Source organism: Pungitius pungitius, chromosome 18 (assembly GCF_949316345.1).
Source record: "Pungitius pungitius chromosome 18, fPunPun2.1, whole genome shotgun sequence".
NCBI lineage: Eukaryota > Metazoa > Chordata > Actinopteri > Perciformes > Gasterosteidae > Pungitius > Pungitius pungitius.
Genome location: NC_084917.1, coordinates 8199683 through 8222358, shown reverse-complemented (window position 1 = coordinate 8222358; position 22676 = coordinate 8199683). Strand labels below are relative to the sequence as shown.

General features: G+C 41.3%; 2 protein-coding genes across 2 annotated transcripts; one reads left to right on the top strand and one right to left on the bottom strand.

Moving 5' to 3' along the window:
• Positions 1-140: 140 nt before the first annotated feature.
• plgrkt (plasminogen receptor, C-terminal lysine transmembrane protein) lies at positions 141-6680 on the bottom strand. Its single transcript, XM_037484693.2, has 5 exons — positions 6563-6680; positions 6074-6172; positions 1773-1903; positions 1182-1291; positions 141-907 (listed from the first exon to the last, which is right to left on the bottom strand). Exons 2-5 carry the CDS (start codon positions 6152-6154, stop codon positions 780-782), a joined length of 450 nt encoding a protein of 149 aa, XP_037340590.2. The 5' UTR covers positions 6155-6172; positions 6563-6680; the 3' UTR covers positions 141-779.
• On the top strand, positions 6190-15673 carry LOC119226525 (butyrophilin subfamily 2 member A2-like). The gene is made up of 11 exons (XM_037484602.2): positions 6190-6272; positions 9580-9751; positions 10358-10418; positions 10641-10903; positions 11046-11142; positions 11396-11662; positions 12418-12528; positions 13505-13570; positions 13966-14016; positions 14460-14586; positions 14973-15673. Exons 3-11 carry the CDS (start codon positions 10364-10366, stop codon positions 15478-15480), a joined length of 1545 nt encoding a protein of 514 aa, XP_037340499.2. The 5' UTR covers positions 6190-6272; positions 9580-9751; positions 10358-10363; the 3' UTR covers positions 15481-15673.
• Positions 15674-22676: the final 7003 nt, after the last annotated feature.

The window sequence follows — 22676 nt, the reverse complement described above, 5'->3', positions numbered from 1 at the left end:
AACTGTTAAGGTTAACTGACTTGTAGAGGGTCAAAGCAGCAGCGTGAGCACTAAACACGATTCATTGTCAAATGTGAGGTACTCAAAAGACACCGCCGGGGCAGCTGGGTAAAACACACTGTGGGAGGTAGTAGTACAGCTCAAAGTATTGAATCCTTTAATATTAAAAAGAAGGTACACACCAGGGGTGTACTTTTCACTTTCATACTGAAGGCAGGTATACAATGAAAAAGAATAAATACATACATATTGGTATAGTCATTGATCAATGCCTTATTTTTCATTGTGTACTACCACTGTAAATAAATATACATTATATATATAGTATTACTACTACTGTAAAACTATATATATATATCACATGTGTATTATAGTATTACAATAGTAGTACACAATGGAAAGGGCAATTTGAATTATATTTCTAAAAACTACGGTAAAATTAATATGTAGTACGTAGTAATAATTAGTTTATAGTCTGGATTTGGGACGCAGCTTTCATTATTTGTCGCTATGCAATAATCTAAAATGGTTCAACCATTTTACTCAATGATCTCCCACAGTGATGACAGCATATTACTTAATTACTTCAACATTTTGTTTGGCCTACATTTACATATATATTCAATTATATTCAGACTTATTTAACAAGAATTAGTGAAAACCATAGACTTAATAAGGTGAAAAAGACCGTTAGCTTCCGTACGTTTTTTTAAAGCAAAAGCAGGGCGTGTGAATGCATCGACTGGACTTTTACGATGTGCTTTCAAACGTCCAACGCGTCAATTCTCTAACAAGGAGGCGAGGCTGCTTCTAGCGCGGCGGGCTTTCTCTATGCTATCGAACGTTGGAGTCCCGTGAGGAAGGTCCAGGCGGTCGTGTTCAGACGCCATAACGCTCTCAGCCTCCCCTGAGTAGAAAAAAAATAAAATAATACAATGTCTGTGGCAAATGAGTGTGTGTGAAACAAACAATTTACTATTTTTGTGTTATGTTCTTCTTTTAAATTAGTCAGGTAATTTATTATGTGTCAGCTAATTAACAGTGACTTTTTGTTTAACAAACTTTGATAAAAGTGGATGATCTTAAAAGGTAAACGGTAACCAGTATAATGAAGTCAGTTTTCAGGCCGTCATAGAGCTTTGCTGGTGATGACGTTAATGATGAGACGGGTTCGGTCGTACCTCTCATACGGTAAATAAGTGTCCCGTAGGCGCTGTCCATCTGGTAAGCCAATATGAAGCTGAGAGGGATGATGGGAGCCAAAAAGGAAGGGTTTCTTCTTTTAAGGGCACTGAAGAAAAAGGGACAAAAAACTAATTATGTGATGAAAAGGAGAACATTTTAGCTACATAATTATATTAAATTACAGAAAATTGAAGCCCAGATTTTTATTTCAATACGCTCAGTAATACAGAGGGCCATTATGTTGACGTTTTAAAATGTTTGCAATATTTAAATCATGGGAATTGTCACAATCTACTGATATAGAAATGTGTCATGTTGCCGTGGCTTCTTCTGATATTTGGCAAAAACAGTTAAACTTTGACTACCTTGATGAACCGTTAAAAAACATCCTACATGAGTAAAGGATTCTAGACACCGTGGAGACGTACAGACGTGATACGAGCGGTTAGGAGATTAGGCACTGGGCCTCTTTAGGTCGCCTTATTAACGGGTCTTTGGTTCTGTGTGTAAGGAACAAGGCATCGTCTGTGGGTGAAGCCAAAACACCTTTGATCCGATCTTTATGAGCCGTTTAGCACCAAACTCACCCTAAGGTGAGTCCGACCGTAGTGATGGTGTAGAAAGACCCGAAGTATTTGAGAAATTCTCTGGACCAGGCGACCTGCATCGCCATCTGTCTCTCTCTCATCTGGTTCTGCATCAGCAGCTGGCGTTCCATCTGCACACGCCAACAAAAATAAATACACACATGGTGTAGTAGGAGCCGGATATATTAGCTGTGGGCAGATAAATATATTTGAGCATGAAGTTTACTTTAAAACGTCCTGTTCCATATTCCCTAGTTAAATTAGCTCTAAGGACATTTAAGGAGGGAGAGAGAGAGAGAGAGAGAGAGACAGGGGGGGAGGTACCATTCTGCAAAAAGCTCCGGGCCCAACTGGATAAAACAAGAAAAAAATCCTGGAGATTTTGAGGCAATGCAAAAAGTAATAAATACAAAAGTACACAATGCAACGGATAACATTTTTGTTAAAATTCAAGAAATCAATGAAGCAGTTTGAGCGAGTCAAAGGAACGAGAGGCGCTGCGTTGATTTGGTCGTTTCCAGCGGACAGAGAGCGCATCAGGTCCGTCCGCGACCCCTCCCCCCCCCGCTGGCTTTTTGTTGATGGAAAAGTGTTATATCGGCTTTATGACAAATAGAATGAATTTCAATTAATCCCCCCCCCCCCCCCCCCCCCGCCCCAGAAAAGAAAAATGATTTTCTGTATAATTTTCTGCGAAAATAAGAATTAGTTTCAGCCCTACATTTTTCATGTAGCTAAAACAGCCCCCACAAGCTGAAAACCCCAAACAGAACTTAATGACAGAACTGTGCTCATCCGAGAAGTTGGCATGTACATTTTTACTGGCTTTGTTTGTAGTGAAACTCGGCAAAAACTTGGAGTAAATTACTGTAACGTACGAGCTCACAACCACAGCTAACTTCTCCGGGAAGGAGCAGGCTACAGGGGGGGGGGTGAAGGGCGTAAAGAAATGGGAAATTACGGTGACGTGTAGCAACGAGTTCCTGGCGCCACAGTTCAAAAGAACTCTGCAGTCATCGCTTTTCTTTGACGGGTCACAGAAACAGGAAGGAGACATTTCGTACTGGAGTGCCTGGCGCTTGACAATCATGACATCCCTTTAGTGTCCTGCTTGTAATATGTTAACTCGCTCATGAAAGGACTTCCCTACTAAGAAATGAGCCTGTGAATACAATGGTGTTATTAGGGCTGCAACTAACAATTCATTTTAGTATCAATTAATCAGACTCATCTTCAAGTCTCCAAAATACAATCAATAGACGCCAACTGCCTCAAATGTCCCCGACAAATGCGTGTGAAGGAGGACAACGTTTGACCTCCACAACCTCAACGTCATCATTGACGCAGCTGAACAGGGAGTTTCAAACGCTTTGGGATCCTCCGGTACATTCCCCAACTTCTCTCCGAGGACCATGAACTCTGCCGGCAGAAGCTCTCCACCAGCCGGGAACCCAAAGCCGCGCTCGGTGCCCCCCCCCCCACCCCACCCAGCGCTCCTTTATGGCTGCATCCCTCCCATCGCTGCTCACATCTAAATAACTCAATATCTGGCAGTAAGCATGCATCTTAGATCATTTCAAAGACAATACATCTATATGTGACCTACAATCTAACTAACCAGGACTATTGGTAAAAGTAAACGAGATTAAAATCCGACTGCGGACTTTTGGTTCATGACCAAATAAGTTTTGGCAATGCCCGAACCAAAAAGAAGGAGCAACACAGGGTCCAGGTGTATGCTTTATAAATAGGATGGAGCAATAGCGTGCATTTGGAAACTAGCTCGGGAAAACAGAGGAGGAGACAGTGACCGGAAAGAGAAGTGAAAGAACGAAATGAGCCATAATGAGTTCACTCTGAGGGTGACGAGGTGAGAGCCGAGCTGAAACCCAAGTGGGAAATGCACTGACATTCACTAAATTCGACAGTTATGAGCATTCAAGGAGCAGAACAAATACCTGGAAAACTGCTACACGGGATGACCACAGTCAAGTAAATGCAACGAAAAAGTAGTGGAAGTAACAAATCCACACACACGCTTGCATTTGCTCTGCTGTCTGTCGCCGTGGCGATTGCGAACCGTTTGAGGTGAAGGATGCTTCAGTTTGACGCCACCTACGCTCGGCAGTGTACTTGTAATATAATATTTGCGATTAAGAAGCCGCGTACTTTATCAATACATCTGTGAATGTGTAAACAAAAATAAAACCTAATTCAAATCGGCCAATGCCATTACACAGACACAGCAAGAAGATCAGCAAAAAGCTCTATACACTTCACTCAGAATGTTTATATAGACACATATATATATATATATATATACATATTAAAATAAAAATGTTAATCCTAATCTAAATTTATTTATTTAAAACAAAAAAAGAAGAGGGGCATTTAGATGCAAATAAGTCACACACACTGGGCCTTTATTTTTACATAGAATTGTGTGATAGCACTTCTAAAATAGTATTTGCTTTAATTTATTGAAATTAACCTGTGTTTTACTGTACAACTTTATGGCAGGTTCCTTTTAATGCATCTACAAAAAAGGAATATGAATAGAAAAACAAGTAGCCTTTTAGTTCAGTATCTAGAAAGTGAGGATTGCAGCGGTCATACTCCAGCCCTTACCTCACCCCTATTTCATGCTCAGACCTCCTCGAGTTCAGTGACTCAACAGGGAGCATAACCCTATCATTAGCAGCCAAGACTCCAATTAAATAGAAAACAGAACAAAAGCATCATCAAGCAGCCATTTATCCACAAGATACGCGTCAGAGCAAAACTTGTATCCACAAAATGTTCAATTGATGTTTAAGAGACACAGTGATTCACACACAAAGCCCAATGACTTTGACTTGAGAATCTGTGACGGAAAGAACGTAGAATGGAACAATTAGCTCTGACCGACGAGACTGGAAAGCAATCATCTTTGACGTCTTAATGCACGGGGGGGGGGAGGCTACAGCGGTGCTTCACTGATATTCTGACATTGCTGGACTTATTCCTTCAGTTGGATGATGGAAGGATGCAATATCCTCCATCAAAGACAGTTACTTAAGATTTGACCATTAGCGATGGTGAGGATTTTTGTTTGACTGTGTGTTGTTCATTCAAATTCTGGGAAGGTTCTATGACTTCATCAAAATTGAAAATGTCTTGTTTATAGGTATTCAAAAGTAAAGAATGAATGCATTCTTAATACGACACTGTATGTGGTACTGTAGGACTCACGGGTAAACATCATGTATCTAATATTCACCCGTGAGTCATGGTCACAACCCAAATTAGGGGTCTCTGAAACTCAATTTCCAAATTGTTGTCATCCACTGGATAATAATAATAGTCATCCACTACACAACCAACATTTTGGGGGCAAGTTGGATAATGTCATTGGTGTTATGACAGTCACACATCCCACCTGCTGCTCAGCAGCTTGCAGGCATGAATAAATCACACAGATTAGACCCAAAATAAGAAAAACAAAGAAAGACATTGCTTTGTTTAAATGAAATAACGAGTGCAATAAAATATGTGGTCGCCAAATGAAAATGCTGAGATTCTGGCTGAGGCTTTTATCCCTGGCTTTCTTACCTGTGATTCAAATAAAAAATACAGAGGCTGACTATATGGGACGGATTCACGTGAAGGTCAGTTTGATGGCGTTTTTAAAAAACCCCCAACTAAAACCATTGTGTCCATGTGTGCACAGGTGACAGATTCCTCTTATTGCACAGCCCCTTATTTTCTGTACAGTAATTACATTAGAATGATTATTTACATTTTCATGTTTGCTGGAAAATGCACAACTTATGCACAGTATCAATGGGATATTTATCTTAAAGCTAGATTTTGACACTAGAGTGGGGTCACCGGATGAAATAATGCCCTGATATTCTCTGATCTGTGTAAATTCATACTTTAGAAATCTAAATGAATAAGTAATTACACAATTGAAATTAAATGTTTTCCTTCAATAGTTTGCATGCAGTAATTATTATATTGAGTTTAAATGTAGGTATATATTGTTATGTGTTTTCACTGTTTTTTTAATGCAATGGCTTGACTGCAGTAGATATACGGTCCTCGTTGTGTCAGTCGATATTATGCATTATTTGTCGCAAATTCAAATCAGCAGCTTGTAGACACTTTTGTTCGGGAAGAACACAAACTACATACAATCCAAGCTGCAGAACACGTTTCTCCAACTTTCGACCACGTGGGTGCAGGTGTAAACCAAAGAAACCGCGAGAGCAGTCTTCTTGTTGGGTTTTTTGTGCGGCAATAGGTGCAGCTTCACTCACCTGCAGCCGTGCATTGTGGAGCATGAATTCTTGTTGCTTTTTAAAGTTTGCATCCATGGATTTAGACAGTAGAAACCCCATGGCGCTGTTATCGTTGACCTAAAAACACGGGGAAAGATGCCATTAACGTTCAGTCAAAATTAACTTAGGCAGAGGCGCAGCGGCACAAACACTACGTTACACCTCTACTGTATAAAAGGTAAGAACACAACGTTTACACTTTATTCACTTCGGCGTGTAACGTTCAAGGCACAGTCGGTGTTTTTAACGCTTGAGAGCAACGTCGGTAACTTGACGCAGACGCAGAGTGACTCCAGTGTGGTGCCTGCAACGCGCAGGCTCCACTAAGGACTCTTACGCGTCGGCTTTCTGTCGGTTCAATAAGCTAACGATGTGTGCTAACGTCACATTCTACATTACATGCTCCACCCTTGGTTTTAAACACTGGCGGGGTAGCTAGCTGGAAGTGAGAGTTTTGACCTGCCATACCTGATATATTTTGAAAGCGGTGGGCTAAATCAAGTAGTGACACTCGTCACCAGAGCGGCTCTGACGAGGTTTTCAAGGGCATGCGCGATGCAAACAGAGCGCGAGCGCGTCACATGTCTCTGACGGAAATAAATACAGAATGTACTTCCGGTTAAACTTTCAAAAATAAAACACCACAATTCAAACAAGAGTGATGTTTTTCCAGACGTCAAAACCAATGTTATAGGCACATTGCAATGATGCTAGAATACGTCATTGTAAGCGCACTAGACTTTCCGGTAGAAGAATGAGACTTTTATTTGGTCAAATGAATGGCAGTTTCATTTTATGTATGAATCTGAACTTGACAGTGCGGCAACGTATCGTGTTACCGACAGATGCACATTTATACATCTGAAAAATTATGTATTCTGACCCGAAAGAAGATGTTTTTGCCTTAGGGATAAATCCAATTCAAGATTCAAAGAAATTATTTCCAAACAATTTATTATCAGCTTCTGCTGTGAAAAAGTGAAACAGTTTGGTTGAGAAATAAACAATTGAATAGACAATTGAGTCAACACAATGATGGTGAACTACAGTGTTAATTTGTAGCATATATATATATAAGCTTTTATATATAAATCTATGGGTGACAGTCCCTGGTTCCAGTTTCAGTTGAGAAATGGCTCCCTCTGTTGGTGTTTGTGGGTACAGTCAGTGACTTGTAATACATTTGAAATAATATGTCAAAAAATATGAATGAGTATCCTGAATTTAGATTCTGGATTACAACCATCTCTGGGATAGATGACGTTTTAACCCCACAGTCATTGAAAAATAATACATTTTCTCTTACCTCAACGTAATTAACTAAAATACTGTTCAGTGCATGGATAGATCCTAGACTATGTAGAAAGATAGATATATGGATGATGGTAGATGGTTAGCTAGTTTTGGTACAGTAGGTACCGGTCGTGTAGGAACCGGTGCTATGTTAGTACCGGTCCTCTGTACCCAACCCTAGCTCTAGTGAGGTTGTTTCATAATTTACATCACCGGAAGGCCACTGTAGACGCTCCAAAGTACTTGGAAAAGGATGCGTGAGCAGAGGAATGATCAGATTTATCACCTCCACATTCCACTAAATCCTCCACACTAATCCTTTAAAAAATCACACTTCTAATATAGCATTTTATTTAATATATTGCAATTAACCTGTGTTCTACTGTACAACTTTATAGCAAGTATTTTCCTTTTAATGAATCTGCAAGCTTCTGTAAAGATAACAAGCCTTTTTGTTCAGTATTGTAGTTGCAGCATTTAGAAAGTGAGGATTGCAGGGGTCAAACACCAGTGAGACCTCGCATGGGCCCGTTAAAAAGTGGGAGGATACTATTGTAACTTACTGGGAGAGTTAACATCCCACGCTGCTGTAGTTTTGTTCTGACTTGATATGAAGGTGAAAATCCTGCAGGCCTCAGTGAGCCGGATCAAGCCACGCTATCTTTTCATCAACAGCGTTGGAACTCTTGGCTAACTTTCCTTTTCATAGAAATCAACCCCAAAAAAGAAAAGAGTCAGTCTGTTGGTTATGTCTTCTTCAATTTTGAACACAATCATTCTCAAATATAGGTAGGATTTCAAGAGCAATACTCAAATCATGTAACGGTAATTACAATTTAACCAATAAAAGTAAATAAATAACAAACATTAAACAACACTGAACTAACTTATCCCTACCACACTAAGGGCCCTACGGCAGCATTGTGTATTACTGATTGCTTTAGTATTATAGACAATAGCCAATGTTGCATTTTATAGGAAAATATTGTTTTTAAGCAAGATCTGTATCCCGAACCAATGGTTCATCGGTTATAGACGGCAATGTAGGCTGTAAAGTCCATAGCGAAGTAAGGTTTTCCAGGGGACTCCAAAAGGAAGAATCCGGGTCAAAAAAGACAATAACAACCACAATGACAGAAACATTGATGAGATCATCACATGATCAGCACGCATGGCAGTTAGTTAGTAAATTGATGGAAAGCCCATAAAATATTCCTACAGCCTCGCCTTGTAACCTGAACATAACCTGGCAGGTGAAGCGGTTGGTTGCATCCTCATCTGGGAATTCCACCTGCCCGCAACGTTGGGAAGGATGTATTCATGATAAACCCAATACACACCTTTCAAAGGACGCATCTGTATATTGACACGGACAGAAAATTCAGTGGTGCGACATGGTCTCTGATGTAAAGAGACTGGAGTTCTGAGGCCATTGTTTTGGAACGTTATGTCATTGAATGTTAATGATAATTTGTGTATCTTTTTATACCCTAAATACATTTTAAAACATTTTAAGTGCTTTTACTTGAAACAGTTCATGCAATACATGGATAGAAAACAGATTACTAAAGTATAGCATTTAAATACAAGCAGACATTTTGCCAAAGTTGGTGCAGTTGAATTGAATGTGTGTGTGTGTGTGTGTGTGTGTGTGTGTGTGTAGGTGTGTGTGTGTGTGTGTGTTGATGTGTCGTGTAGGTGGACAATGTTAAATCTCGTATTGCTCATTGCTTTGGTTCTGTGCCGCCGGCTGTACGCGAGACGCCATGGGACCCCGAGAGGAAACTGATCACACGATGAGAATAAAGCAAACTCCACAGAGACAGAAACAGAGAGGGGGAAACACACAACGTCGACCACCGCCAAGTGATTCACCCAGTCCCAGTTACCGATTGCGCTTCAAGAAAAGTCCAAGCCATACAGTTGCGTAATATATGCTTGATACACACCTGCCAATCACTGAGAGTTTACCGTCAGCGGGTTTATGATGTTTTACGTTAAGCCATATCTGTTGCCCTTTCCCCTTACAGTAAACGCAGCGCTGCACTTCCTCGTATGTTTCCTCGAGCTCGTCTGAGCGCCCGGTTAAGCTCACGTGACACGTGCTTATTCATCAAAGTCATTGGAAATGCGTGATGCAGCGTATTTTTTTAACGTGATTCTAAGTCATTTCCTTCTTAAACTAAAAACAGAAGTTGAGCCCACATGGTAATCCCGCTTGAGTGAAAGTGCCGGGTAGTTCCGTGTGGGTGGTGTTTATAGGGCGGAGTCGTGCCTCTGGATACTCAGGAGCGCGTAAAGCTCCGACCTCAGATCAGTCAGAGGAAGCGAGAGGGACGCAGCTCAGGGAATAACAGCCAACAGGTGAGAATGACATTCTTTATGTTAATGGTAACACAACAACAACTTCAACTAATCATAATCATTATTTGTATGACTTACATTATTATTATTATTAGCATTATTATTATTATTATTATGTTTAAAGTTGTTATTAATTGGATCGATAAGGTTATTTGTATAACACTAGTATTACCATTCTCTGTGATAACTTACTTATCTTTCATTTATGATTAGCATTCATGTTTTTCTTTCATAAATATTAAGTTGTCATGTACCACTGTTGTGTTTAAGAATGTCAATAATTAAATACTTAAACTCATAACGCTTATAACACTTCACTTTGTGAATAAAACATGACTTGAGTGGATAACATACCTTAGTTCATATTTTTTTCATTAAGAACAAACTAACATGGAGTAATTTGCTCTACAGAGCTGAATCATGCTGATATTAGAAATAAGATTTATTTCTCATGTCTCCTCTGGAGTATGGAGTAAACTAGATGGAACTAGTTTTGCTTTTGGAATTTACATCCGGCACTTTTCAGGAAAATGACTCTTGTTTCTTGGGAATATTGTGATAAGATTTCAACATCTGTACATCTCCCTTTCTGTTTCTTTCTTATAGGTCTCAATGGACCTGTTCCTAATTGTGTTTTGGCCAATCATGTTTCAGCCATCTCTCTCAGGTGTGTAGTAAAACTCTCATTCAGGTATTTAGGGTTAAGTGTCCAGTAGTGGAATAATTAATGAATAAATAAGGGCACCAATTGCATCTGCATTAAACATTTCTATTTTGATATGACACACTAGCCAATGTACATTAACTGCAATCTTCTGGTGAGATGTTGGTTAATGGTTCACGGATGTTTAGCAAATTCATCTTGACATTCTGTATGGTTTTCCCACAGTGTTGTTCACTGTTCGGGCCGCGCAAACCACGTATGAGTCACAGTTTGGAGGAGATGTCGTGATTGGCTGCAAGTTTCAGCCCAAACCGTCAAATCGTAACGCTGACCTGAAGGTGACCTGGCACTGGATCGGCTCCCCCTCGGCTCGGGAAGTTTACCGTATGGAAAACTGGGCGGAGGTCGGTGCGTCCCAGGATCCGGACTATCGGGGTCGAGTGAAGCTTCTCACTGAGGAGCTGGAGAAAGGCGAGGCCAAGTTGCAGGTCAGTGATGAATTTGTAGGGCAGACGATGGTTTATCTCTTTCATTTAACAGATTTTGGTTTATTTGAACCTCCGAGTTGTTTATGGCATAATGTTAAAAGGACATCTAAGGACTTTGCGTTCTTCTTCTGTCCTCTAATAGGTCTCAAGGCTCAGGATCAATGACTCTGGGACCTACCAGTGTTTGGTACAGACAGAACAAGGAGCTGATTACAAAGCGATAACTTTGTCCGTCGTAGGTGAGTACAGATTCTGCGAGAGCGCAACTGAGTAATCTCTTTTTTTTAGAAAAATACTTCAGACATTTCTGGGCAGTCACAAAAGACCTCAAAATGAAATCGAAACCATGACCAGTATTACTCAATTTGGTAAAAAAATGCTCTTGGCTCATTTACCGCACTCCTCAAGATCTTCCCCCTATCACATAGAATCTCTTGAACATAAAATGTATGATAGTATTGATGTATCTTTCCCATATGTTCTTTCTCTCAGCACCTTACAGAGCCGTGGTTAAACGCGTTCAGAAGGCTGCAGATGAGGGTTGGTTGCTGCTAACCTGCCAGTCTCAGGGATACCCCGAGTCCTCCGTCACGTGGCACGATGGACACCTGCAAAGTGTCAGTCCCGATACCACCGCTGTATCAACTGAAGACCTGCGTTTCACAGTCACCAGTCAGATACGCGTCAGATCAACGGACAGAAAAAACTACACTTGTTCATTTACGCAGGATGGAAATTCTGCAACGTTTCACATCCCAGGTACATTTTGATTCACCTTTAAGGCTTTTGTTACATGACAGATTCCCCCGGAGAGAATACGCAATCTCACAGGTTTTATGTCTTGACCATGTGTGTGTTAAGCATGGTCATTGAACTTTAGTCCATCACTCCCTTCTCATGTCCTGTCAGCTGAGACAAAATGATCCTAGGAGCAAGCAAACACAAAATAGCAGGACTGCTGCTACCAGTGTGTATTAGCAGTTATGTATTATTATGGATATACTGTAACTACGCAGTAATCAGTTTACAAAGTTTTCACTCTTACCGCTGTTGTGTTCACATATTCTTTGTGATAGAAACATATCTGCGGTGTATGAGTTCTACTACGAGAGATTCTGTCCTGTGTGGAAACGTGTAGGCTGCTGGTTTTTCTGCCAACACAAGAGTGTTTGCTATTTCAAATTTTAAAAAAATGATCAAGTTATTTCAATGCTAAATGAAGGAAAAAGGGGTGTAAACAAAATCTACAACAGAAAACAAGAAAATAGCACAACTCATCAAAAAAACAATTCACAAGCGTGAGCCGGTTGAGCCACGTGTTTTTAGTTCTTTACCACTAAAGGGAAGTTTGAAATATATCAGTAACTGGTATGTGTGGTTATTTCCACTGCGGTCCAACATTTAAAAAGCATGGGTATAACTCACTTCACGCCATCACGTGTCCCGTCTTTGCTGAACTTGGTTTTTACTCCAAATTTTAACACCAATTTAACACCTTTTCCCCTTTTTCACAGATGAAATTCCTGTTCTTCATGTACAAAAGGATGCTCTCATCGTTGTGTTCAGCATAGGAGTGATAATGGTTGTCATCATCATTGCAGTGCTCATGTATCGACGACGAAAAGGTAAGCAGCCATTCAATTCCTTATGTGTACAGCACATTACAGATCCCAAGCGGATTTGGGGTTGTTTTTTACACAATAACCTGTACAACCTTACAACATGTAGGTGTAGATTGGAGACCAAATACCCACATTTTGTATTCTTTATCATTCCCTTATTTCATGTAGACCTTAGTTAAGGTAAACCCTTTTAAAAAAAGAACTTTGTAGCCTCAAATAGTCTCAAACAACCTAAAGACCCCAAGAATCCATTATTCAGCGGACAAAGTGCGTCCTTCCAGCGCCCCGCTTGTGTCAAAGCTGTTGTAGTCTGGCTGTGTTTACTTTTTGTCTTTTGTCCAATAAGCCGAGAAACAGCTGTGTCATTTTAGTTGAAAGTCTCACTTCAGGCTCCCAGATACATTGAGTTGTTTTTGCCACTAAAATGAGGAAGTATCTGATAAACAGTATGGCTTTTAAGAGTTGTCACCTCAATATTTGTCATTTGACCACGAGAGCATTGAACCAGCATGTGACTCGTCATGACTTTTAACATGTAAGCATGACAAAGCTTTTTGTGACATCATCATGTTTGGAAACACCCATGTGATTGTAAGTGTGACAGGGGAATTTGAGATTGGTTAATGCGTCTATAGTTTATCAGCACATGTGTTGTTTGTACAATCCACAAAAAAAACACCTATATCATTTCAATAACATGTATGAAAAGTAAAAGCTAAACCTAACCCTATGCACTGAGGAAAATGCAAATTAAACAAAAAATAACAAGCACATTACAACCAACAGTATGAAACCATACAGACTGGTCACACATGTAGAAAGTTCAATGTCCGGATTTATTTTAATATAATTTGAATAAGTTGCATAAATTAAACCGTTTCTATACAGTGGTAAAACAAACTTTCTCGCTTCCATCTGATCGAATTTAAACACTCATGCAGCATCAACATAGTCACCGTTTTTTTTTTTTTTATTCTAGGTATTCGGCTTGGTACCAGGAACCTTCTGGCCTGTTGTCGGAGCAAGTCTATTCCTGCTGTTGACTGTAAGTCTAAACAGTGCTGAACAAGTAACTTCCCTCCTACACACCCTTAACCAATAACCATATAATGAATGTAACACTCCTTACATGATGTATTACAGACCTTTAATCAGAACAAGCAAAGTTACAGCCATGTTAACAGCAACAGTCACAACAACAGAAGGAATAAGTGGACGAGCTTAGATAGCTCCACACGGGCTGCAATGATATTAAGACATTTTTAGCGACATTACAATATACACTTTAGATTAATTTTGGGGAATTTTGCATTGGGATGGATTTGAGTGGATTTTACATTAGTGCGATTGTTCAGTGCCCCCACAGTAGAAATAATGACTAATTACCTCCATGTTGTTCTCCTGTGTGCTGTTCTGACAAATCTTGTTCATTTTCACCAGGCCTCAAAAACGAAAAGGACAGCGAGGAAGCAATAGGAGTTTTTGATGAAGGTAAGTGACTCTAAGGACTGAAGTTTACATTATTTGCATTTTTTCAGTTGGTGCATGAAATTATTGGTTACAGTCATAAAATAGTTACAAAATTCAGTATATTACATAAAAATAGCAACACTTAAATTAGCTAGTAATTAAATTGTGTGTCAATCAACTAATCAATGAATCAACAGCGTTAGAATCAGGCACTGAATAACAACCTGTTGGTTCAAGAAGACAATTTTAGTAAGAAGACTTCTTCCAATTTTCTATGATAGCATTTTCTTACTGAACTACATTTATGTGAAAATGCACTGTACAAAATCAGCTTTTTTTGCACGGAAAAAACCCATCAATCTTACTTTGTGTGCCAGACAAAACAGCATTTGAAATCACACTTTAGCCTACATATCATCAAATAATGCGTCATCATAATCAGGTCTGTTTTCTATTGTTTGCAGTTTCCATGGAGGAAAATATGGGGGTGTTTCTGAAAGCAAGCTATCGTGACTTCTCTTTCAGCCCAGAGGTGAGACACCACTGGAATTCCTTCGTTGTGGAGGAGCTGCCTCACAGGCTGAATAACAAGTGAGTCACATTTACCTTAAATCGGAAGAATTGGACTTCTTTTGGTTAACCATTAAGTTTGATTTCCCCCTATTCTATTTGAATTACGAGCTAGCGAGCTTGCTAGCTGTACGTTAGCCTGCTCATCTATTAGTCAGCCAGACAGAGATGGACTTAGATCTTTTACTTTTTTTACTTGAGTAAAAGTAGCAACGGCTAAGCCCGAATAAAACATACTTAAAAGAAATGTCATTGTGTTGGTTTTGCGGTGGAAGCTGACCTCGTCACACTGGTGACTCATTGGTTTTGTAAAATGAGCTGAAACTTTTATGTGAACTAACTCAGCTGCTTCACTATTCATTTGGGTTTGTGTATCTTATAATCTCAATTGTGCTTGTTGTTATCAGTGAGGGGCAACCTGTCAATCTTCAAGCTTTACTGCCGGAAGCAGGAGAGACCCTTTTCCTTGAAGGACCCCCAGGAAGCGGCAAGACGACCGTAGCCCGCATCCTGGTCTCGTCTTGGTCTGAGGGGTCCGCACACCCCCTCTCTAACGTCCTCGACCTCAGCACCCTTCCACTTCTCTTTTACGTCGACTGCGGAAAAGTGAAGGGCGACCTGTTTCAGGAAATCGCAATTCAGCTCTCTCTCACGGAGAGGATACCCGCGGAGGGTGAGCTGAGGACGGTGATGACCGGCGCCGCTGAGGCTCTGCTGCTGTTGGACGGGTACAGAGAAGGGAACCCCCTCTTCGATGAGTCCTTGAGGAGGTTTCTAGTGGAAAAAGGAGGGTGCAGGGTGTTGGTCGTGGCCTGCCAGGGACACTGGCCCACACTCAAGGACACAGTTGAGACACGGAGGGTGCTGCAGCTCCAAGCAGTACGACGTACAGAGGACTCGCGTGTATGTGAATAACAAAGACATTGAGCAAGTATTACATGTTAAACAAACATGTTTTTGTATGAGCCCAAACATGCTGCAAAATGTGTTGATTTATATGCGCTGTATATACTAATTATGCATTCTTTACAAGGCCCTAATAATATTTATTAAAACTATTACCAATAATATGTACCAATTCTTCTTTTTAAGAAAGTACATCATTCTGCACTACAGTAAGGTAGTAATCCACTTTAGCTTTGTTTGTGCTTTTCATGAAACTGCGAAAGTGGTTTCAGCTGCATCATCAAACGATCTGTTTTCACCATGGCTGATAGTTCAAACGCTTAATTAATAATTGCAGTATTTTCTGTTTCTGTTAAGTGTTAGTTCATTGCAAAGCCGGAACGGCTTCTATGAGCCATTGGTGAAAAGGGGAAGTGGCTGAAAGGGTATTCCTGGCAAGAGAGCTTGCTGCTTCCAGTAACATTTTTTAAGTTTTTCTTTCATTTCTGTACATACATTGTCCAGTACTTGGAGCACCTAAGAAATGAGTATTTCATGAGTCAGCATGTTTTCTACTGGTATTGCTTACTAACTTCCCCCCCACTTAGTCTTTGGCATATTTATTACCAACAACTGCAGCGTCAGCTTTCAGGTTGAGGGGAGAACCTGTGTTTTTCTCCTGTACTCCTTATAGATTCACCGTATAAATTGAGAGGGACGAACAATTAAGGACTCCCTGTAAAGCAGAAAGGACGGTTATAACATTTCACAATAGCACTGGGTCTAATCATGAAAGCTTTTTTTCGGAATGATGAATCCAATTATGAAATTCCTTTCTGCTCTGTACCCGAGAATCACAATGACTTTCAACCCATTGTTTTGGGGGCCTGCTCCTTTAATGTCAGGGTGAGACCCACTGCTCTGGTGGTCTTGTTCCTAGCTGCTGTTCTCAGTGAAATGAAATAATATCCCCCGTGAACTCACCTGGTACCAAAGGACCAGTGACTATCTGGTGAACACAGACAAAGGTTTATCCGCTATTATTTGCTAGAGGAGTTGGTGTAGACCAAAAACCGACTCGATTATTTACCCTATGTTGAAAAAAGTCCATCACACCACAATGAGGAGGAGATGGCTCAGGTTATACAACTAATCATAACTGTGTCTCACCTTCTGTTTATTCTTGTGGAAATAATACATAGTTTCTCTCTCCGCTTAATTCAAATTGTCACGCTAAAAACACAAAACAATTGTCATTATACTCTGCTGTGCCACAATCACAGCTATTTAGACATAATCGCAAATGCTATACAGGCTTTAGGCCAAATCCCTTGTTACTATATATTGCGTAAATTTGAGGACCACAGTAAAAATTTGCAATCATGGGAAATACAAATGCGTTGAGATATGCTGGAAGTGAAGGCAATATTCTGATAGAGAGAAGGGAAGTGGTTTGTGATGCAAGATTGGTTTGGTAAGCAAGTGGCGGCTGGAGGATTTTCTTTTTCAGTTTCAGGAAACATCCCAGTTTGCAGTTAAATATTTAACATTTATTCCAACAGTTTAACATACGGACATCAAACAATTCAGTGTATCAATCAATCAATCAATCAATATACTGTATATATATATATATATATATATATATACACTCACCGGCCACTTTATTAGGTACCCCATGCTAGTAACGGGTTGGACCCCCTTTTGCCTTCAGAACTGCCTCAATTCTTCGTGGCATAGATTCAACAAGGTGCTGGAAGCATTCCTCAGGGAGTTTGGTCCATATTGACATGATGGCATCACACAGTTGCCGCAGATTTGTCGGCTGCACATCCATGATGCGAATCTCCCGTTCCACCACATCCCAAAGATGCTCTATTGGATTGAGATCTGGTGATTGTGGAGGCCATTTGAGTACAGCGAACTCATTGTCATGTTCAAGAAACCAGTCTGAGATGATTCCAGCTTTATGACATGGCGCTTTATCCTGCTGAAAGTAGCCATCAGAAGTTGGGTACATTGTGGTCATAAAGGGATGGACATGGTCAGCAACAATACTCAGGTAGTCTGTGGCGTTGCAACGATGCTCAATTGGTACCAAGGGGCCCAAAGAGTGCCAAGAAAATATTCCCCACACCATGACACCACCACCACCAGCCTGAACCGTTGATACAAGGCAGGATGGATCCATGCTTTCATGTTGTAGACGCCAAATTCTGACCCTACCATCCGAATGTCGCAGCAGAAATCGAGACTCATCAGACCAGGCAACGTTTTTCCAATCTTCTATTGTCCAATTTCGATGAGCTTGTGCAAATTGTAGCCTCAGTTTCCTGTTCTTAGCTGAAAGGAGTGGCACCCGGTGTGGTCTTCTGCTGCTGTAGCCCATCTGCCTCAAAGTTGGACGTACTGTGCGTTCAGAGATTCTCTTATGCCCACCTTGGTTGTAACGGGTGGTTATTTGAGTCAGTGTTGCCCTTCTATCAGCTCGAACCAGTCTGGCCATTCTCCTCTGACCTCTGGCATCAACAAGGCATTTCCGCCCACAGAACTGCCGCTCACTGGATGTTTTTTCTTTTTCGGACCGTTCTCTGTAAACCCTAGAGATGGTTGTGCGTGAAAATCCCAGTAGATTAGCAGTTTCTGAAATACTCAGACCAGCCCTTCTGGCACCAACAATCATGCCACGTTCAAAGTCACTCAAATCACCTTTCTTCCCCATACTGATGCTCGGTTTGAACTGCAGGAGATTGTCTTGACAATGTCTACATGCCTAAATGCACTGAGTTGCCGCCATGTGATTGGCTGCTTAGAAATTAAGTGTTAACGAGCAGTTGGACAGGTGTACCTAATAAAGTGGCCGGTGAGTGTATATATAACTGCTTCTTAGACCTGGTCTAAGGTCTGGGACACAGCCCCAGCTGAGACATGTGGACAAGCAGAGAGGAAAAGCATGTATTTTTGCACAGATATCTTAATATACAAATATTACCAGACATTGCCATCTATGGATGGTTTACACAATCTGTGGAATCTTCACTAACAAACTTATAACATGACAGCTGCTATTCCTTCAATAAGAAAACTGCCACTCCATATTGTAGGGGCGTAATTGTATTGCTATTTAACACGCCCCTACAATTGGCAAACAAAAATGTGTTCATTTTGTACTACTTAATATCTTATGCCGCTATATTTCTCCCATTACAACACTAACAGAAGGGTGTAGTTTCAGTCCCTGCCTACATCCTAGTTTCACTAGATGGTGCCATCCTCCTTTTCCATGTAGTCCCACTGTGAGAGCTGGCTCCGTGTCTGATCTCAGCGGATTGTGAATCCATGAAATTAGGATTTCTTACTTTGAATTTAAGGGTCACAGGGAAAATGATTTTGACACAAAACAAATCAAAAGCTAGTATTTGATAAAACAAAAGGGGCTACTTAGAGGCTTTTCTTCTATTTCCCTGCCTATGATTTCATATCTTACTTTTTAGTCTTTCATTACTATCCTATTATATGTCCAACATTGTGAGCTCTCAGTCAGGCTAAGTTGTAATGTGTGATTGTAATTATCACATCTAAATCTTAAAAGGATTCCCTTGCAAACGTACTGTGGCACCAGCACATGAACAAGCACATTTAATTGATGCTTTCTACATGTTATTTTTTCTCCCACTTGAAAAATCACGATCTCTCCGATTGAGAAAAATCTCTTTTTGTATACAAAAAACCCTGCTTTGTCCAGATGTCCAAGATATTCTCATCATCTATTCTATCTGAGGAAAAAGCTCCCCCCTGAAACTCAGCTCCCCGATAGCCATTTCTACACCCCATCACCCACTACCCCCCCAACAGACACACACACACACACAAGCACAGCGCACACACTCAAGCTGAGGGTTAACCCCATCAAAAAGGACGGTCTCCGACATGCACGGCCCCCATTTCCTCCTTCAACGTCAACCTCCCAGACCAAAGGGGCGGCTTCATCATTTGGTAATTAATATTCTAGGGAAGAGGAGAGCATCGGGAACCAATTATTCAATAATGTATGGATGTAAATGCACGTTGTGTCCACACAAAGAGACAAGCACTCACAGATGCATTTACCTCCCCGTGATCTACACTTCCAGATCAGGTTACTCACAAACATGCAACACAACTGGAGTGAATGTGCTGGATGGAGGGATGAAATCTTGCATGTTAGAAATACATGTGAAGCATTTTAAAATGCCCTGTTTGATGAAAGGTGTAAATATATAAACTTAAATACCCAGCGCGTCTGTACTGTACAGACACAGCAGAAAGTATAAGTGCATATAGTACATGTGTATTATAATGTTGAATATTCTAAACCTACTATGCACTGAGTCAGATCATTCTTTCTTAATTACGGTGTAAGGTGGCGAGGTGTCGATCGCTGAAAGGACGCCACACTTGTTGTTTCCACTGGAGTCCAACGCACAACCCCAGCGTGCATCCATATAGTCTCCGCCGCCGCCGAACAAGTCGGCCTGGTAATTGGGATCAGATGAGTGGCAGCGAAAGCGAGGCGACCTGGGTTCTCCGGGACCCACGCTAACCTGGAAGCATTTATTTTATGAAAAAGATGTTTAGTTAAAGTGCAGCGCCGCAGCCTGCAGCCCAGCCCCTCTAATGACTCTCCAGCTCTCCTGCTCGGGCCTGGAGACAGAGCCCTGTGATGGATACGACTGGTGAAACAGGGACACACACACACACACACACACATGCTTCCATCACCGTGCACTGTGATGGATATGACTGGTGAAAGGTCTGAACACTGCTTCCTGAGTCCTTCACTTCCTTCCTCGCAGGCCTCGGTCAGCCAAGCTGAGCCGGGTTTCGCCAGACTCGGGCCGGATTGGATTGCAGATTAACTGGCTTCCTGTCCAATCCGTTGGCTGCGTTCATCTGCTTTCCTAACGGTCACTTTTATTTACGAGCAAGCGGTGACGTTATTGACGATGAATGAGCCTCTTCAGAATGGATGAGATCCTCGGGGGGGGGGGGGTGGGGGGGACTTACTAAGGGACAATGTTGTTTAGAATTGTATTGTGGAAAGAATTTAAGAAGCCGATTAGCGATGACTCAATGACCAAATACGATAGAACGGCATGCTTATCCTGACATGCAACAGCCTCCGCCTCTCGTTGTACAGGGTAGTTTTAATTTTCTCAACACGTGGCAGTTGAACTTTAATTTAGTCTTTTTTTTTTTAAAAGCCACCAATTGGGGAAATATCCCAATACGAGTTATTCTGTCTTGTTTCAATAAACTCCCTTTGAATTAAATCTGAAAGAATTAAAACTGATCTCTACGCAATAGCAGATTTAAAAGAATACTTTCACTGAGTGAAAACATGACTTTAGCTGAATAAAGTTCTTTGTTAGGGCTCAAGGGGATTTTTTACTTTATCCTATTTCACTAAAACTAAAATGATTAACAGGGGTGTTTCGACAACAAGCCAGGATAATCATTTTTGAAGACATTAACTAAAAAGGACACAGGATTTTTACTTGGACCCTTTTTATTTAAGTAAGACTTGGCTGATACCTGCAGTATTTAAGATCTGAGATGTAGAGATATAATGGTAAATTGGGCCCATTGTCATTCGCTTCACCATCCCATCACTGCAGGGCTCCAACACCACCCACCCCGAAGCTCTCATCCTCCTCTCCCCCTCTCTGCCGCTGGCAGCCCTTGATTACACTCGTCTCCTGGGGGAAGGTTTTAACTCCTCAGAGATAGTAATATCGAGGGCACTACTGGCTAGTCACTTCAGATCAGGACAGGGGGAGGAAATGGCGACGGACATAAAGCTAAATATATAATTCCTCCCATGCCGGTAATCACGATGTCCAGACGATGTGAATTGACAGTTTAACCACTTTAGACTGAGGAACGCTTTGTTCAGATTTGAGAAGTGTGTGTGTGTGTGTGTGTGTGTGTGTGTGTGTGTGTGTGTGTGTGTGTGTGTGCTGCAGAGTCTGGTTGCTCCCTTCGATGGTTGGAGAACCTCCTCGTGGGTATAGAGGATATCCAAAGGGCCCGTGTGGTCCTCTCTAAATGCACATTTGGGGCAGGGGAGGCGGGGGTGGAAGAGCGCAAGTTCAACCGAGTTAAAATGGCTCACAGACCAGACAGGAGCAATCGTGCGAGTGACTGACGTTTCAAGAGCTCCGGAAGGAAACACTCTCAGCGCTTGGTATTAGTTCACCTGATTATTAGGATATCCAGCTTCCTCCTAAAATGGCCGGCCATTTCCCCGTTATGGGGCAGTAAGAGCGCCCAGCTGGATTAGGCCTAAACAGCGCATTACACCAGGTACAATGAGGCCTCCTGCCACACAGCTCAACCAATTACTTCTATAAATATTAATAGGCCAATCTGCACATATTCTCTTCCTTGTGAGCCGGTTACTACATCCCTGAAAGGGTCGGAGAGACTCCTACGAACATCAAATCCATTAAAAATGTTCCTTCCATTTGCATATGCTGAGATTTGTGCTCCATACGGGCTCTCTCAATGTCTCCCCCCCCCCCCCCCCCCCCCGCCCCATCATCACAGCGCAAGAGGGGACTGAATTTCGTATTCACGCGCTGATTGGATCCTTGATGAGATCTTCAGGGTGGCTTCTCTCACTCTTACACTCCAGAGGTGATGAGAAGAGGGAGGTGTGTGTGTGTGTGTGTGTGTGTGTGTAGGGATGGTGGGGGGGGGGTTGTCCAACTCTGTGTGTGCTGAAGTGGTCGGCTCAGTTGCCGCTCGGCTCCACTGCCTCCTCAGAGGTTCAGACGCCGCACGAGTACACGGCTTGACGTTTAGAGTGTATTCTCAGGCAGAACAATGGACAGAACACATGTACGTGTATATATACACACACACACACACACACACACACACACACACTTTCATAATCACAATGGCGGTGTAGGTATTTTTGGAAAACTAGTATTAGACAATTTCTTCAATACAGAAATGTACATGAAAAGTAGAACAATGCAAAGAGGGGCAGACTGAAGAGAGAAGGGAGGGAGCGAGTTAGATAGCAACACTCAAGGTAATTTCATTATCTATATTTTCAAATATGACTATTCCATGACTGTTTGATATTTGTGGTTTCCAAAAAAGAGGAATGAAATGGAAAAAATTGAATTCCAATTTAAAGAATTCAACTGAACAAAAGAAAAAAAAGTTTTCCTCTT